Source organism: Macaca fascicularis, chromosome 1, assembly GCF_037993035.2.
Source record: "Macaca fascicularis isolate 582-1 chromosome 1, T2T-MFA8v1.1".
Taxonomy (NCBI): Eukaryota; Metazoa; Chordata; class Mammalia; order Primates; family Cercopithecidae; genus Macaca; species Macaca fascicularis.
Window position 1 is genome coordinate 203,757,942 of NC_088375.1, and position 19,164 is coordinate 203,777,105.

The window sequence follows — 19,164 nt, forward strand, 5'->3', positions numbered from 1 at the left end:
GCAGGAAATAGCAGCACCATTTAGAATTTGAAGAAAATAGAAGCCCCAGCCTGGGGAATAAAGATTTGAGTATAAAAGATCCCCAGAGGGTGCAGATTGTATTCTCACTTTGGGAGAGATAGATTGCTCCCGATTGAGTAATGGCATCTCTGGTTTTCAGTTAATTTCCCTTTATGACTTCTACAATCTCTAGCACTTAATCCTGTTGGCACTTAAAGAGCCAAATTTCTTTTTTGCTGCGTGGCTGAGTTTTGTGGGTTGAATTTTCAGGGAGGTGGATTTTCGGGTTATTTTTCCTTTTTTTTTTTTTTTTTTGGCCTCCCTGATATAATTACTTTTTCTCCTAGTCAGTAGCCCTAATCCCATTCAGTCCTAACCCCTTAAACAGTTTATTTACAAGCCAGCCCATCAAAACAAAAATTGGTCCTGTCTTCCCTCACCTACTTTCCCTGGTTGTTCAGGGATGGTCGATCCCTTTTCAGGTTATAGAAGCTAATCCCTGGAGACCTTCATGGGCCTAGTGAAGTTATGCAAGTGTGAGTCCTGTAGGGAAGCAGATCCAAGCCTCCAGACGTTGTCTTCTATTTCAAGTAAATAGATAATAGGCAGAGTTGCTGGTTTCAAAGACAAGAACAATCTTTTTCAGGGATTGGATCTAGTTAGTAGCTAGAAAGAAGAGGTCTAAAGGCTTATCAGAGTTGCTTCTTCACAGCAAAACTAGAGTATTTGCTTCTTACTAATAGACTAATCTGCCGCTTATTAACATCTCAAAGTAGAAGAATGGGAAACTGAGGTAAAAGAGAGCTCTGAGCAATTTGGAGCCATAGGCAATTGAGCCTTAAAGAAAGGTTGTCAGGCCATTTGGGTTAGGACAGGATTGCTTTTTCCAAGAGTCTTTGGGGCTTGACAGCTGATGTCCCAGGACAGAGGGAGGGACCTGACTTAAAATGGACAGCCCTGTTCCTGTGGAACCAATTGATGCCAGGTCTGAGCTCTTAGCCTGCCCTTTGATCAGTTGTCTCTGAACCCCAGACACATAGTGATGCTTCTCTGAAAGAAGCCTGCATGGATTCCCATCCTCTGCATTAAGCCCTGGGTTGTCCCAAACTCTTTCTTCTAGGCTTCAACTTATTTTCTTCAATTGACACTGCAACCCACCTAGATTCTTGCATTATTTTTTAACTTAGATCTTCTAGAGCAGTGCTGCTCAACTTTAGGCAATTTTGCCTCCCAGGGAACAATTTGACAATGTCTGGAGCTATCTAGAGGGGTGCTACAGACATATAATGGGTAGAGGCCAGAGATGCTCAAAGAATTAACCGCTTTAGAACGTCATGAGTGATACTTTTGAGAAATCCTGCTCTAGAGCAGTGATTCTCAAAGTGGGATTCCTGGACCAACAGCATCTGCAATTTGAGAACTTCTTGGAAGTACAGTTTCTAGTGCCCCACCAAGGCCTGCCAATTAAATCAGAATCTCTGGCCGGGCACAGTGGCTCACGCCTGTAATCCCAGCACTTTGGGAGGCCGAGGTGGGCGGATCACAAGGTCAGGAGATCAAGACCATCCTGGCTAACATGGTGAAACCCTGTCTCTACTAAAAATACAAAAAAATTCACAGAGTGTGGTGGCTGATGCCTGTAATCCCAGCTACTCGGGAGGCTGAGGCAGGAGAATGGTGTGAACCCGGGAGTGGAGCTTGCAGTGAGCCGAGATCGCGCCACTGCACTCCAGCCTGGGCGACAGAGTGAGACTCCATCTCAAAAAAAAAAAAAATTAAAATAAATAAATCAGAATCTCTGAGGTTGACATCAAGTTTTAAAGCTTCCTTAGGTGATTCCAGTGTGCAGTCAAGGCTGAGAACACTGGTGCTGGCCATGGCTAGAACTAGAATCAGGGCTGGGCGCGGTGGCTCAAGCCTGTAATCCCAGCACTTTGGGAGGCCGAGACAGGCGGATCACGAGGTCAGGAGATCAAGACCATCCTGGCTAACACGGTGAAATCCCGTCTCTACTAAAAGTACAAAAAACTAGCCGGGCGAGGTGGCAGGCGCCTGTAATCCCAGCTACTCGGGAGGCTGAGGCAGGAGAATGGCGGGAACCCGGGAGGCAGAGCTTGCAGTGAGCTGAGATCCGGCCACTGCACTCCAGCCTGGGCGACAGAGCGAGACTTCGTCTCAAAAAAAAAAAAAAAAAAAAAAAAGAACTAGAGTCAGGAGGGCAGCATAAAGCCAAGTTAACTTCTCCTTCAAGAAATTTTGGGGGAGTATTCAGTAGTCTTGTGTTTTAGCAAGCCATCTGGGTGATTCTGGTGCAAGTTTGAGAACCACTGTTCTACAGGCTCGGAAAGTTTTAATCTTTCCTAGTGGAGTGCCAGAGCCTTGTCCTGTTTACTTATTAATAGTTGTCCTTGGCCGGGCATGGTGGCTCACGCCTATAATCCTAGCACTTTGGGAGGCTGAGGTGGGCAGATCACCTGAGGTGAGGAGTTTGAGACCACCCTGACCAACATGGAGAAACCCCATCTCAACTAAAAATACAAAATTAGCCAGGCATGGTGGCAGATGCCTATAATCCCAGCTACTTGAGAGGCTGAGGCAGGAGAATTGCTTGAACTGGGAGGCAAAGGTTGCAGTGAACTGAGATCATGCCATTGCACTCCAGCCTGGGCAACAAGAGTGAAACTCTGTGTCAAAAAAAAAAAAAAAAAAAATTGTCCTTGGCCAGGCCTGGTGGCTCACACCTGTAATCCTACTACTTTGCAAGGCCAAAGTGGGAGGATCTCGTGAGCCCAGGAGTTCAAGACCAGCCTGGGCAACAAAGCGAGACCACCCCCCGCTGCCACCCATCTCTACAAAAAAATTTTTTTAAAAATTGGCTGAACGTGGTGGCATGTACCTGTAGCCCCAGCTGCTTGGGAGCTGAGGTGGGAGAATCACTTGAGCCCAGGAGGTTGAGGTTGTAGTGACCCGTGTTTGCGCTACTGCACTCCAGCCTGGATGACAGAACGAGACCCTGTCTCAAAAAAAAAATTTTTTTTAATAAATTTTACCTTGAATCTGTGATCCTCCAACTTTTTACTTTAAAATTTTTCAAATATAGGCTAGGCTTGGTGGCTCAGGCCTGTAATCCCAGCACTTTGGGAGACTGAGGCGGGCGGATCACGAGGTCAGGAGATCGAGACCACGGTGAAACCCTGTCTCCCTAAAAATACAAAAATTAGCCGGGCGTGGGGGCAGGCGCCTATAGTCCCAGCTACTCGGGAGGCTCAGGCAGGAGAATGGCGTGAACCCAGGAGGCGGAGCTTGCAGTGAGCCGAGATCGCACCACTGCACTCCAGCCTGGGTGACAGAGCGAGACTCCGTCTCAAAAGAAAATTTTTTTTCAAACATAAAAATTGAAAGATTAATATACTGAACATCTGTATGCCATCTAGATTCAATAATTCAAAATCTTTGCACTGTCACACACATGTACATACACACATACATATTTGACTTTCACTGGCCATTGAAAGTAAGATGCAGACATCCTCCATAATTAGTTTCTTTTCTTTTTCTTTCTTTTTTTTTTTTTTTTTTTTGAGACAGAGTCTTTCTCTGTCACCAGGCTGGAGTGCAGTGGCACAATCTTGGCTCGTTGCAACCTCCGCCTCCCAGGTTCAAGCGATTTCCCTGCCTCAGCCTCCCAAGTAGATGGGACTACAGGCATGTGCCACCATGCCCAGCTAATTTTTTGTATTTTAGTAGAGATGGGGTTTCACCATGTTGGCCAGAACAGTCTTGATCTTCTGATATCGTGATCCGTCCACCTCAGCCTCCCAAAGTGCTGGGATTACAGGTGTAAGCCACCACACCCGACCCTAATTTTCATTTTTTTAAAGATGGGGTCTTGCTTTGTTGCCCAGACTGGACTTGACCTCTTGAGATCAAGCAAGTCTCCCGTCTCAACCTCCTTAGTCCTGAGGCTACAGGTGAACACCACCACACTGAGCTCAAACATCATAATTCTTTACTCCCAAATATTCTTAAATTAATATATATTATATATTTTTTATATATATATATTCCAGTAATCATCTCCTAGGAATGTTCTCCATTACCATACCTCAGAAGATTAAAAACTATTTCCTAATACCATCTAATGATCATACCAGCACCAAAAATGTCTTTTAGCTATTTTTCAATCAAGGATAATCAAGTTTTATATTTTGGCTATTCTTTCTAGTGTCTCAATCTAGAACAGTCTTACCTTTTTTCCCAGTGAAATTGACTATTTAAAGGTATGTGGGCTGGGCGTGGTGGCTCACGCCTGTAATCCTAGCACTTTGGGAGGCCAAGGCAGGTGGATCATTTGAGGTCAGGAGTTCGTGACCAGCCTGGCCAACATGGTGAAACCCCGTCTCTACTAAAAATACAAAAATTAGACAGGCATGGTGGCGTGCACCTGTAATCCCAGCTACTCGGGAGGCTGAGGCAGGAGAATCACTTGCGCCTGGAAGGCGGAGGTTGCTGTGAGCCAAGATCATGCCACTGCACTCTGGTGGGGGAGAGAGTAAGACTCTGTCTCAAAAAATAAATAAAATTTAAAATGTATGTGGTTTTGTATGTTGCTTCATAATATTGTTGTGCTTGTTTTATGTTGATAATTTTATTTTTCTTTTTTTTTTTTTTTTTTTTTTTTTTGAGACAGAGTCTCACGTTGTTGCCCAGGCTGGAGTGCAGTGGCGCGATCTCGGCTCACTGCAAGCTCCGCCTCCTGGGTTCACGCCATTCTCCTGCCTCAGCCTCCTGAGTAGCTGGGACTACAGGCGCCCGCCACCGCGCCCGGCTAATTTTTTGTATTTTTAGTAGAGACGGGGTTTCACTGTGGTCTCGATCTCCTGACCTTGTGATCCGCCTGCCTCGGCCTCCCAAAGTGCTGGGATTACAGGCTTGAGCCACCGCGCCCGGCCGATAATTTTATTTTTCTGAGACAGAGTCTTACTGTGTTGCCCAGGCTGGAGTGCAGTGGTGGGATCGTGGCTCACTGCAGCCTCTACATCTTGGGCTCAAGTGATCCTCCCACCTCAGCCTCCCAAGCAGCTAGGACTACAGGCACATGCCACGACACCTGGCCAATTTTTCATTTATTTTTTGTAGTAACAGGGTCTCCAGATGTTGCCCAGGTTGGCCTCAAACCCTGGGGCTCAAGCAGTCCACCCACCCCAGCCTCCCAAAGTGCTGGCATTACAGGCATGAGTGACCATGCCCAGCCAATAAATGTTTTAAATGACTTAGCACCAACTAAAATGGACACTCCAGGAAGATTTACTATCTACATTTATCCTATGCTTTGTGTCTTCTCACGTACTTTTTAGACCAGTTATCAATTCAAATACAATCTAATACATGCGGTCAAAGGCATACCTGCAAAGGAGGCAATGCGTAGGGAGGAGTTAGGAGCAATCCTCCTGCCTCAGCCTCCTGAGTAGCTGGGACTACAGGTGTGCATTACCACACCCAGGTAATTTTTGTATTTTTAGTAAAAACAGAGTTTTGCCATGTTGCATGGGCTGGTCTCGAACTCCTGACCTCAAATGATCCGCCCACCTCAGCCTCCCAAGATGCTGGGATTACAGGTGTGAGCCACTGCGTCCAGCCTAGGTGAATTGTAAAGGAGGATCAGAAACTGTGGAGAAGGGAGGGAGCTGGGAGTGTGGGTAGGGGCCATCTAGATAGTGGAATAAACATGGACAACACCACAGATTTACAAATCTGGTGTGTTCAAAAAAAAGCGTATGTGGTGACAGCATGTTGGGGGAGTAACAGATGAGTAGGAGCCTTGGACAGTGATGGAGCCAAATTACGAAAGGCCTGGAAAGCCAAGTTGGCAGCTTTGGCTTCGTCCTATGGAAAGGGAGCCACCAGAGGCTTCTTGGTATTCTGCACAAGAAGTCAACCACACTTGGCCGGGCGCGGTGGCTCAAGCCTGTAATCCCAGCACTTTGGGAGGCCGAGGCGGGCGGATCACAAGGTCAGGAGATCGAGACCACAGTCTCTACTAAAAATACAAAAAATACAAAAAATTAGCCGGGCGCGGTGGCGGGCGCCTGTAGTCCCAGCTACTCAGGAGGCTGAGGCAGGAGAATGGCGGGAACCCGGGAGGCGGAGCTTGCAGTGAGCCGAGATCGCGCCACTGCACTCCAGCCTGGGCAACAGCGTGAGACTCCGTCTCAAAAAAAAAAAAAAAAAGAAGTCAGCCACGCCTAAGGATGCCTTTGGTTCTGGGTGTGCTCTTAGGAAGTCATTGTGGGGAACAGTTGTAGGAATTAGGGAAGAAGACAGGTAAGATCACTGCCTTAAACAGCAAAAGCTGCCTTGGAAAAGAGAGGAAACACTCTTATTCTGGGATGCCTCAAAGTGCAGAGCCAAGATAAAGTGAATCATAAGAAGGCAGATTTATACTGAACAAAGAAAGAGCAAGAGGCCAGGAATGGTGGCTCACGCCTGTAATCCCAACACTTTGGGAGGCCTAGGCGGGCGGATCACCTGAGGTCAGGAGTTCAAGACCAGCCCGGCCAACATGGTGAAACCCCGTCTCTACTAAAAATACAAAAATTAGCCGGGCATGGTGGCATATGCCTGTAATCCCAGATACTTGAGAGGCTGAGGCAGGAAAATCGCTTAAACTCAGGAGGCGGAGGTTGCAGTGAGCCAAGATCGGGCCACTGCACTCCAGGCTGGGTGACAGGATGAGACTGTCTCAAAAATAACAACCAAAAAAAAGAAGGAGCAACCATCAGAGCTGTTCCCAGAATGGTAGGGAGTTCCTGATCTCTGGAGGTATGCAGGCAGAAGCTGGGTGACCATTAGACAGGAATTCCTGTCAGATCGATTCAGAGGATTAGAGTAACTCATCAGAATCCCTGGGGAGTATATTAAAAACACCCATAACCAGGTCCCACCTCCACAGATTTTGTTTGAGGTGGGCTGGTGTGGAGCCCTGATTCAGATGCAGGTGGTCTGTACACTAACATTTGGGAACTGCTCCATTTAGAAGTCCTTCCAGTTTAGCCAGGCACGGTGGCTCACGCATGTGATTCCAGCACTCTGGGAGATTGATGCAGGCAGATCACTTGAAGCCAGAAGTTCGTGACCAGCCTGGCCAACATGACAAAACCCCATCTCCACTAAAAATTCAAAAAAAATCAGCCGGGTGTGGTGGTACATGCCTGTAATCCTAGCCACTCGGGAGACTGAAGCACAAGAATGGCTCGAACCCAGGAGGCAGAGGTTGCAGTGAGCTGAGATCACGCCACTGCACACTGCACTCCAGCCTGGGCAACAGAGTGAGACCCTGTCTCAAAAAAAAAAAAAAAAATAGTCCCTCCAGCTCTACTGTTCTGTGATTTTAAGATGACAATTTTCCTCAGACTTGAAGATGGTAATCTTAGGATCCTAAGAACTGTTGGCTGAGAAGAGACACCTGGATGAGGCCCTATGGAAAATGACAAGGAGTGGGGAGCAGCAGGGAGTTGAGAACCTCATCAGGGCATTTGGGATGTGCTAGAGGGGCCAGGCTTGAGCTGACTCCATCTGTCTTCCTATCCTAGTTGGTCCCTAGACAACCCCAGTGCAGCATAATGACTCAACACAGTAAGGGGCCAATCAGAGAGAAGGCCTCTAGCCATCTCTCCTTGTCCCCAGCTCAATTGGCCTGAGGGCAGGCTTGTACTGAAAACCCACATGGTTTCCAAAGGCTGGTGGAAAGGGAGATTTGTCTTGGCTGTCAAGAGATTCTATGCTAAAGACTGGACCCCACAGCCCAGACAAGAAGAGTAAATTTTCACTGGGCACGGTAGCTCATGCCTGTAATCCCAGCACTTTGGGAGGCCAAGATGGGTGGATCACCTGAGGTCAGGAGTTCGAGACCAGCCTGGCCAACATGGAGAAACCCCGCCTCTACTAAAAGTACAAAAATTAGGCCAGTGCAGTGGCTCACATCTCTAATCCCAGCACTTTGGGAGGCCTCGGCGGGCGGATCACAAGGTCAAGAGTTCAAGACCAGCCTGGACAACATGGTAAAACCCCATCTCTACTAAAAATCCAAAGAATTAGCTGGGCGCTCACCTGTAGTCCCAGCTATTTGGGAGGCTGAGGCTGAGGCAGGAAAATCACTTGAACCTGGGAGGTGGAGGTTGCGGTGACCCGAGATCGCTCCACTGTACTCCAGCCTGGGCAACATGCGAGACTCCATCTCAAAAAATATATATACAAAAATTAGCTGGGAGTGGTGGCTGATGCCTGTAATCCCAGTTACTCAGGAGGCTGAGGCAGGAGAATCGCTTGAACCCGGGAGGTGGAGGTTGTGGTGAGCCGAGATCACACCATGGCACTCCAGCCTGGGCGACAAGAGCAAAACTCCATCTCAAAAAAAACAAAAACAAAAAAAAAGAGTAAATTTTCTACAAGCTTTACTGCCTTCAGAACTGTTTAGGATTTCCTGCCCTAGATCCCTAGATGCTGCCCATTCATGTACACCCTGTCGTAACCCCTAACCTCTTCCCTTTATCTTGACCATGCTTTTTGATTAGATATTTTGTTTCTCCTTTTTTTTTTTTTTTTTTGAGGCGGAGTCTCACTCTGTCACCCAGGCTGATGCTATCTCGGCTCACCACAACTCCACCTCCTGGGTTCGAGTGATTCTCCTGCTGTGTAGCCTCCCGAGTAGCTGGGATTACAGGCATGCACGACCACGCCCAGCTCATTTTTGTATTTTTTAGTAGAGATGGGGTTTCACCATATTGGACAGGCTAGTCTCAAACTCTTGACCTTGTGATCCACCTGCCTCGGCCTCCCAAAGTGCTGGGATTACAGGAGTGAACCTCCACGCCTGGCCTGTTTTTCCTTTTAGTATTTGCTCTGGAGGTGAGATTTGGAAGATAATAGAAAGTAACTTACAATAATGGCAGTAAGGAGGCAAGAAGAAGTAAAAAGTGTGGGCAGAAGTTGAAGAAAAGAGGGGTCATAGTTCCTGAAAAAGTATGGGCAGAAGTTAGACACTTCTGCCATGCAAGGTGGCTCACATCAGTAATCCCAGCACTTTGCGAGGCCAATGCAGATGGATGGCTTGAGCCCAAGAGTTCTGAGACCAGCCTGGGCAACATGGTAAGACCCCGTATCTATTAAAAAAAAAAAAAAAAAAAAAAAAAAAAAAAAAAAGAAGAAGGAGAAGACAGAAGAAGAAGGAGGAGGAGGAGGAGAAGACGACGAAGAAGTTAGACACTTGTGTGTCTGCACATCTTTTCCTGTTTGTCAACCTATATTTCAGGCATCATCTTTTCTCTGAAATTTTTCATTACTGCCTAATCCCAAGCAAAGTTAATCATTTCTTCCACTATTCTGTTTATGTACCTCATAGACACTATTACAATCTATGTATTGCTTATAACTCTGTTTATATGTTTTGCCTCTCCAACAGGCCTAAGAGTCACAGACTCAGATGCCAGTAGGGACCAGAGAGGAAAAACAACTGGTGAAGCTGCTGAGTTTAAGACAGTGATCGGTGGGCAATGCCACACTGTTGGCCACTGTACTAACCTCAGGTTTTCTTCCCAGGGTTTTCTTGGGCACACCTGTGCTATTCATCTTTGCTTCCGAAGCTCCTAACACAATACCTGGCACAGTAACCAAACTTAAGTGACCCAGAAGTGTTGAAATCCAGCTCTGCCCCTAAGGTGCTATGTAACTGTAAAGAACTCACTCAGCATCTCTGCCCTTCAGGTTCTCCCTTTCTTTCTCTCTCCCCTCTTCAAAAAAAGGCACCTTGAAGATCATCTAGGCCAATGGATTTTCTACTTTGTTCATTAGAGACCTTGGACTGAGGAGCTGATTTTGGAGGCCTTCACAGGAGGCAAGGGCACATTGAGAGAACAGGTTGCTAGTCCTCTTTCCTTATACAATCAGACAAGTTCTACTTTCTTCTGTTTTAGAAATGTATGCTTTCTTTTGAAGAAAAGGGTCTACTGTTAAAAAAGAAAAGTTTGAAAATATAAGGAATGGTATAGGCAAAGTAGTTCTGCCTGGGATCAAATCCTATTCTATGACTTCCTTGTTATACGACCCTGGGCAAGTGATCTAACCTCAGTTTCCTTATCTAGAAAATGGAGATGATGATAATACCACCTCCCTCAAAGGATTGTAGTGAGGTTTAATGAGTTAATACATAGAAATTGTGCCTGGCACATCGTTTTTGTTTTGGGGGTTTTTTTTTAGGCAGTGTCTTGCTCTGTCACCCAGGCTGGAGTATAGTGCCACAGTCATGGCTCATTGCAGCCTCAAACCCCTGGGTTCAAGTGATCCTCCCACCTTAGCCTCCCAAGTAGTTGGAACTAAAGCATGCACCACCACACCTGACTAATTTTTTTAATGATTTTTTTGTAGACAGGGTCTTGCTACATTGCTCAGGCTGATCTCGAACTCCTGGGCTCAAGCAATCCTCCCACCTCAGCCTCTCAAAGTGTTGAGATTACAGGCATGAGCCAGCACACCGGCCTGGCACATAGTTCTTGATAAGTGTTGGCTACAGAGGTATAATACAAAAACGTATTTGGTCTTTGTCCCTGGATCTTGGCACAGAATTCCTAAAACTCTGGGAATTCCCTGAGCAATAGGAGTGTTTTTTGTTATTCATAAGTCCCTTTCTATCACACTTGAGTTTACCCTAATGAGATGACTTAGGGAGAGCCACTAGATCTAGGGATGGGACTAGTCACCCGAAAGACCAAGTGATGAGAAGGTTGGAAATTTCAGTCCCACCGACTGACCTCTGGGAATGGGGGGTGGTGCTGAAGATTGAGCTATATGAAAACTCTTGAACAGTGAGATTCAGAGAGCTCCTGGGTTGGTGAATGCAACCACAGGCCAGGAGGGTGGCGCTCACTGACTCTGCAGGGACAGAAACTCCTGCACTTGGGACTCTTCTGGACCTCACCCTGTGTACTACTTCATCTGGCTGCTCATTAGAATCCTTTATAATAAAACCACAAACGTAAATAAAATGCCTTCCTGAATCCTGTGAGCCATTCTAGCAAACTATTAGAACTGAGGAGGGGATCGCGGGGACCCCCAATTTATACCCAGTTTATCAGCAGTATAGGTGGGTGGCCAGAGACTTGTGACTGGCATCTGAAGTAGGAGCAGTCTTGAAGAACTAAGTCCTTAACCTGTGGGGTCTACACCAACCCCTAACAGCTAGTGTCAGAATTGAACTGGATTGCTGGCCACCCAGTTGGTGTGAAGAATTTGGCTGATGTCAGAAAACATCCCAGAGGCTGTAATTAGTGAGCATGTTCAGTCCTCTAACTTGAAAGCAGGGGAAATTATTAGGTTTAACAACTCAGCTATCTTATAATTGAACTTTCTCAGAAGCCTTTAGTGTTTTAACCCACAGAGAGACTAATGGTGGAAGACTGAAACACTGACAAGCCTTGGTTTAGGGCAGGGGAGAAACTTCTAAATCCCCTAGAAATCTGATCACCTCAGCAGAACCTACCATGCTTCTCTCGGGACTGACCATGCCTCTGTCTTCTCGCTCAGGAAGTGAGGGTATATTCTGAATCATCTCTCTTCTTTATTTCCAAATCCTGCTTCATTCTCCCCACAGCATTTCCTTGGCCCAAGGGTTAGACATCCTTCAAGGTGAATATTGATGTCATCCCCAGCTCCTAGCCCCTCCAACTTCTTGCCAAAGATGTCTCTATCTGTTCCTACAGTTAGGCTACCTTCCTCCGTAGAACCTTGACTTCCAGGTGGTAAAGAGGGCACAAGATATGCTGGACACTGAAGCAGGAACGACAGGAGTGCTGGGTGTGCAATCAGTCATTCGCTGCACATTTGCTGATTCCTGCCCTGATCCTAGCCCTGTAGGATGTAGAGATAATTTATGATGTAGTTGTTTAAGAGTAGAAGTATGAGAGGGCATCCTGTGTGCGTGAATTTATCAGGGCAGCACTTGCAGGAATGAGCCAGGGGCAGAGGTTAGTTCTACTGAGTTCAGACAGGCCATCCCCAGTCCCATAGGACAGACTTATGAGTGAGTCAACGAGGCCTTGGAATAGAGGGTTACAGGCATGACATGATATAGTCAAGAGCTGACAGGGGTGGTCAGAGCCCCAGTGGAATCCATTGGTACTATAGGGATTAAATGAGATAATGTATGTAGAAACTTGGCTCAGAGTAAGCACTCAATAAATGGTAGCTATTATTGTTTTTTGTTATTGAGGTTTTGTTTTGTTTTTTTTTGAGACGAAGTCTCGCTATGTCGCCCAGGCTGGAGTGCAGTGGCATGATCTTGGCTCACTGCAAGCTCCACCTCCTGGGTTCACGCCATTCTCCTGCCTCAGCCTCCCAAGTAGCTGGGACTATAGGCGCCCGCCACCATGCCAGGCTAATTTTTTGTATTTTCAGTAGAGTCGGGGTTTCACTGTGTTAGCCAGGATGGTCTTGATCTACTGACCTTGTGATCCGCCCGCCTCGGCCTCCCGTTGCATTGTTAGCCTCACAGAGGCAACTGGCAGAGATTATATCTGGAAGAGGCCCAGCAGAAGATCCGGTAGAGAACGTTACATCTGGGCTGAGCCTTTGTGGAGGTGGTTCTATTCTTTTGTGGGAAATGGACTCTTTGGAGAACCTGACGAAAGCTGTGCCTCTCCCCAGAAAAAGACACAGCTGCTCACATGATGCTTTGCATATTATTTCAGGGACTTAACAGACTCCTGGAAGCCTGTCTAGTCACGGAACCTGGTTGGACACAGCTGTTATTTGCCAAGCACGGCTGAGAAAATTTCCTGCTGTTCTGCCGGGCACTGTGGCTCACACCTGTAATCCCAGCACTTTGGGAGGCCAAGGCAGGGGGATCGCTTGAGCCCAGGAGTTTGAGACCAGCCTGGGCAACATGGTGAAACCCTGTCTCTACAAAAAATTCAAAAATTAGCCAGACATGGTGGTACATGCCTGTAGTCCCAGCTCCTCGTGAGGCTGAGGTGGGAAGATCAAATGAGCCTGGGAGGTCAAGGCTGCACTGAGTTGTGATCCAGCCATTGCACTCCAGCCTGGGCGACAGAGCGAGACCCTGTCTCAAAAAAAGAAAAAGAAAAAAAGTTCCCACCGTTATCTTAGCTTATTGATCCAAGTGAAAACCTCAGCACACATAGTATATTCAACTGTGGGAATATCCTGTGTCTTTTAAAATACAAAGTGGTATCCTGCAGAATGGGTGGAAGAGGGAGACCTGTGAAGAGACCCATCTTTTTTTTTTTTTTTAAAGCAGAGTTTTGCTGTTGTCACCCAGGCTGAAATGCAGTGGCGCGATCTCGGCTCAGTGCAACCTCCGCCTCCTGTGTTCAAGTGATTTCTCCTGCCTCAGCCTCCTGAGTAGCTGGGACTACAGGTGCCCGCCACCACATCCAGCTAATTTTTTGTATTTTTGGTAGAGACAGGGTTTCGTCATGTTGGCCAGGCTGGTCTCAAACTCCTGACCTCAGGTGATACACCCGACTCAGCCTCCCAAAGTGCAGGGATTGCAGGTGTGAGCCACCACACCCGGCCAAAGAGACCCATCTTAAAGTCCAGAGAGAAGACACAACTGGCTTCATGGACATGCTACCTCTGCAGTCACACAGGACCCTGCCTGTTTTTTTTTTTTGTTCTTTGTTTTTTTGAAACAGTTTCACTCTGTCACCCAGGCTGGAGTGTAGTGGCACAATCTCAGCTCACTGCAACCTCCACCTCCTGGGTTCAAGCAATTCTCATGCCTCAACCTCCTGAGTAGCTGGGATTGCAGGTGCATGTCACCATGCCCAGCTAATTTTTGTATTTTTTTTTAATTTTTATTTTTTATTTTTTGTTTTGTTTTGTTTTGTTTTTTTGAGATGGAGTCTCGCTCTGTCGCCCAGGCTGGAGTGCAGTGGCCGGATCTCAGCTCACTACAAGCTCCGCCTCCCGGGTTCACGCCATTCTCCTGCCTCAGCCTCCCTTGTAGCTGGGACTGCAGGCGCCCGCCACCTTGCCTGGCTAGTTTTTTGTATTTTTTAGTAGAGATGGGGTTTCACCTTGTTAGCCAGGATGGTCTCGATCTCCTGACCTTGTGATCCACCCGTCTCGGACTCCCAAAGTGCTGGGATTACAGGCTTGAGCCACCGTGCCCCGCCTAATTTTTATTTTTTGAGATGGAGTCTCACTCTGTCACCAGGCTTGAGTGCAATGGGGTGATCTCAGCTCACTGCAATCTCCGTGTTCTGGGTTCAAGTGATTCCCCTGCCTCAACCTCCCCAATAGTTGGGATTACTGGCACGCACCACCATGCCTGGCTAATTTTTTGTATTTTAGTACAGACAGGGTTTCACCATGTTGGACAGGATGATCTTGATCTCTTGACCTCATGATCTGCCCGCCTTGGCCTCCCAAAGTGCTGGGATTACAGGTGTAAACCACCGTGCCTGGCCTAATTTTTGTATTTTTAGTAGAGATGGGGTTTTGCCATGTTGGCTAGGTTGATCTTGAACTCCTGACATTAAGTGATCTGCCCACCTCGGCCTCCCAAAGTCCTGGGATTATAGGGTAAGCCACAGCGCCCGGCGCCCTGCATGTTCTTGATTTCATGCTCTGCTGTGTTGCCATCTTGAAATTCTTATTTATTTATGTATTTATTTAGATGAAGTTTTGCCCTTGTTGCCCAGGCTGGAGTGCAGTGGCGCGATCTCAGCTCACCGCAACCTCTGCCTTCTAGGTTCAAGCGATTCTCCCACTTCAGCCTCCCGAGTAACTGGCAATTACAGGCATATGCCACCAGGCCTGGCTAATTTTTTTTTGTATGTTTAATAGAGACAGGGTTTTTCCATGTTGGTCAGGCTGGTCTTGAACACCTGACCTCGTGATCCGCCTGTCTCGGCCTCCCAAAGTGCTGGGATTACAGGCATGAGCCACTGCGTCTGGCCAAAATTCTTAATTTTTTTTGTCTTTTTTTTTTTTTTTTTCCTTTTTGTGGAGAACGGGGTTTCGCTGTATTACCCAGGCAGGTCTCGAACTCCTGGGCTCAAGCTATCCTCCCGTCTCTGCCTCCCTGAGAGCTGGGATTACAGGCGTGAGCCACCACGCCCGGCGAAATTCTTAATTTTTAAACAAGAAGTCCTGCATCTTCATTTTGCACTGGGCCCCCCAAACTATATAGCCAGTCCTGGAAGAAAACAGTGACACATTTATTTGCATGCTTACTATGTGAGCAGCAAACAAGTGACAACTGGAACTGGGACCCAGGCCGTTTGGGTCCAAAACCATGGGTCCTAACCTACATCTTACCGTACTTCCTGTCTCTTGAATCAAGAGGGCTGGTGAGAGTGGAGAGGAAGGGAAAGAATAAGAACCTTCTGTTTCTCCCACCAGAACACTCTTCACGCCCCTGCCTCGCCTTCCTTCCTATTGTCCTGTCAGTATCAGTGTCATTTCCTCAAAGAGGTGTTTCCTGGTCCCCAAACCTAAATTATGCCCCTCTCATTCTCTCTTTTCTCCCTTAGTATTTTATTTATTTGTGTATTTATTATTTTTTTAGACAGAGTTTCACTTTTGTCGCCCAGGCTAGAGTGCAATAGCATGGTCTTGGCTCACTGCAACCTCCGCCTCCCAGGTTCAAGCGATTCTCCTGCCTCAACCTCCTGAGTAGCTGGGATTACAGGTGCCTGGATAATTTTTGTATTCTAGTAGAGACGGAGTTTCACCACGTTGGCCAGGCTGGTCTCAAACTCCTGACTTCAGGTGATCCACTCACTTTTGGGAGGCCGATCTCCACTCAGGTGGAGGTTGCAGTGAGCTGATTCGGCCTCCCAAAGTGCTGAAATTACAGGTGTGAGCCACCGTGCCCGTCTCTTCTGTAATATTCTTTAGAGCATCAGAACTTTGTGTACTTATTTGTATATTTCCTTGTTTTAATGACAATCCCTCACTAAACTGTGTGCTCAATGAGGGCAGAAATTTTGTTGGGTTTTATTCCCTTACCCCAGCAGAGAACTTGGCACATAGTGGGTATTTCATAAATGTTAGTTGGAAAGTACAGTTTATAGAATGTAATGACAGATCAGATGAAATTGTAGGGAAGCCTGGAGGATGACCTAGGAAATTCCACTTGGGTGATGCTAATTGCCAAGGTGAATATAGGAAGTTAGGAGTGGGACAGGAATGATTATGTGGATTTGAGATGTGTCCAGTTCAATGGCTTTTGGGGGTGGCTTGGAGAAGGCAATATTCTGCTGGGAAACTTCTGACTCTCTCCTTACTCCAGCCCAGGGTAGGGGCTCCCTACCACCTCCTGGGCAGATCTGTGCCATCACTGGCGTGCTCTTGGGAGCTTATCTGTTCCCTAGGCAGTGAAGCTCTACGGGATCTGGAACAGTGCTGCAGGTCTCATCTCTGGCTCGCAGGGCCCCCAGGAGTGTGTATGCAGTCAGGGCTCAATAAATGCCAGTAGAAGGAAAGAGGGAAGGTGGAAAATGTGGCCAGGCACTCAGGGGAGAGGCTGGGGTGAGGAGCAGATCTGGGAACGGAAATAGAACTGGAAGTCCAAGTTGGAACCCTGGAGCCCTAGAGACAGGGTGGACAGAAAAGTGCTCCAAGCCAGAAGGCCAGGCACAGGGCTAAGCGCTTTATTCACAGGACTGCATTTCCTCTTCATATCTACACTAAGGAGGCATAATCATTCCTACTTTGTTCACGAGAAAACAGGTCCAGAGAGGTGACGTGATTTGCCCAAGGTCACACAGCGAGTGAGCAGCAACCTCTGGATTTGACTCAGGACTGTCCTCCCCTAAGCCCGCACGCACTCTTCCACTTCACTCCCTGCCTCTCCAACCCTCCACCTCCCTATCCCTCTCCCCTCCCTTCCCGCGGCTGCCCCGCCCCACCCCTCCAGTGCCGTCCCCCACCACCCCCACCCCCTCCCAGTCTGTGGCGGTGGCTGAGCCACGTGGTGGGGCAGGGAAGCCGCGGCCGACGAGAGCCCGGGCGGCTGCCCCAGCTGGGCAGTGCTGCTCTGCGCTGCGCCGCGCTCGGGCCCCGCTCTCCTTTCTCCGCGCTCCCCGCCAGCCGCCCCGGGGCAAGAGGCGCGCCTGACAGACTGCCCGCCAGACAAAGGAGGCGCGGCTCGGCGGAGCCAGCGCGCGGGCGGACGGACCATGGACTCGGAGCACGGGCGGCCGGCCCCAGCCCTGGGGACCCGACACTCCCGGGCCCGGCCCTAGGCTCCCGGCCCCGCCGCCCGGCGCGCCCAGCTGGGAGGACGCGGAGCCCGCGCGGCGCAAGCAGGCGGCGGCCGCGGAGCAAGAGGGGCGCCGCGGCGGGCGGCCCGCGCAGCCCCCGGAGCCATGGGCAAGTGCAGCGGGCGCTGCACGCTGGTCGCCTTCTGCTGCCTGCAGCTGGTAAGCGCCGCGCGCCCAGGCAGTCGGGGCAGGGTGGGGCGCGGCGGGGCGCGGTCCCAGGGCGTGCGGGTGGGGTTGCGTGTGTCTCTGTGTGTGTGTCTGGTGCGTGTGCCCGGGCGGGGGGTGGTCTGGAGTCTCGGAGCGGTCGGGTGGAGCCTGCTCCCGCTGGCCGGGCTGTCTCTTTGTGTGCGCTTCTCGCTGCTGTGCCCGGCGCTCCTCGGGTCCCTAAGTGCGTACTGTGCGCGAGTCCCCGGCCCGCCCGCACTGTACAAGTGGCCTCCTGTTGGGGGATGCACTGTGGGACTGTGGCTCTCTGGGACTGGGGGTGTGTCTGAGGCTGATCTGTGGATCTGTTGAAGTCCTGCTGTGTGTTTCCCTCTAGATCCCTCGTTTGCATGGGTCTCCCTTCCTCTGGGTCTCTGCCTCTGATCACCAACCCTATGTGAGCGTTTCTCACAAAGTCTCTGCTCCCGCGTGTGTCTCTCTGGGCTTCTCTTTGGTGTGTCTCTAGATCGCTGACCATTTCTGGTCCATGTTCATCTGTGTTCTGGGATCTTAGACTCCAAGAACTCTCCAATCCTTTGTGCTGTTTCTGCCTCCCTTCACCTTCCTGACCAGGCGGTCCTGGGAATGGAGAGCCACCTCCCTGGAGAGGGTCACCAGGAGCTGTCAGATCCTGGGCCAGCCTGACCCAGCCTGGACCACACTTCCTGCTTTGGTCTGGCCACTGTGGCCATGGGGGTTCCATCAGTCATCAGTTCCACCCACCAGAGCAACTCCTCTGCCGGGGACAGCATCAGGGGGGTGGGGGCACTTGGGTGCTCCAGGGAGGACCAGAATATCGGAGGACACTGTGCCTAGCCCCAGCATAGGGAACTCGGGTTCTTGTCTCAGGGAGCAGTGACTGTAGTGGACTAGAAGAAACAGCCTTGCCCTTCAAATCAGGCCCTGGCAGGGGAATTTGGGAGGGTGGTTACGGAGAGGCAGGGGTCTCCTACCTACCCTAGAGCTGAGGTTGAACAACTAGGGAGGTTGAAGCTGTGCTTCTTCTCTAGGCAGAGGTGCATGGTCTGAGAGTGAGCATGGAGCAGCCTGAGCCCCCCTCATGCTGGACTGCTTGTTCTGGGTTTCCACTCTTGCCTGCATCCATCACACCCTCCCCACCACAGGAGCCAATGATAATGTAGAGTGAAGCTTTGAGCCTGGACATGCAGACCTCATTAGTCTTGCTTCTCTCTTCCTGGGGACACCAGCTTCAAACATGCCATCTACAGACCTGGCCTGGGCAGTGGTAGAAACAGCCCTAGCTCTGGAGATTGTAGCCCTGCTCCCAGCTGTGGGAGACTGGACAAGTGACTTCCCCGCACTGGCCGGCCTCAGTCTTCCTATCTGTAAAATGATTATCCCTGAGGATTGCAGAGGGGATTAATTAAGATCAGGTGGAATGGAGACTCCAGAAGGGCAGAGATTGTCTGTTTTTCTTTATCTACTTTGAGGAACATGAAATGCCAAGAAATGTTTAAACCTCTCAGAGGATTCTTCTGTGTTTGTTAATTTTTAAATTTTAAACTAGGGTTTTTTTAATTAGAAAAGTAATATACATATATTGTAAACATAAATAAATAAATACATAAACAGGACAGAAGATAAAAGTAAGTTTTCTAGGCCAGGCACCGTGGCTCATGCCTGTAACCCCAGCACTTTGGGAGGGTGAGGTGGG

General features: G+C 48.9%; 1 protein-coding gene across 6 annotated transcripts in view; it reads left to right on the forward strand.

The window, feature by feature from the left end:
* Positions 1–17,021: 17,021 nt before the first annotated feature.
* Positions 17,022–19,164, forward strand: part of NKAIN1 (sodium/potassium transporting ATPase interacting 1) — a 60,870-nt gene continuing 58,727 nt past the window's right edge. For 3 of the 6 annotated variants that reach the window (XM_045376144.2, XM_045376146.2, XM_065526067.1), the window contains exon 1: positions 17,022–17,444. In XM_045376144.2, the coding sequence (XP_045232079.1) occupies positions 17,391–17,444 (54 nt within the window). In that variant the 5' untranslated portion in view covers positions 17,022–17,390. The remainder of the gene's footprint in view (positions 17,445–19,164) is intronic. The other 3 variants (XM_045376150.2, XM_065526073.2, XM_045376155.2) reach the window with 2 other exon arrangements.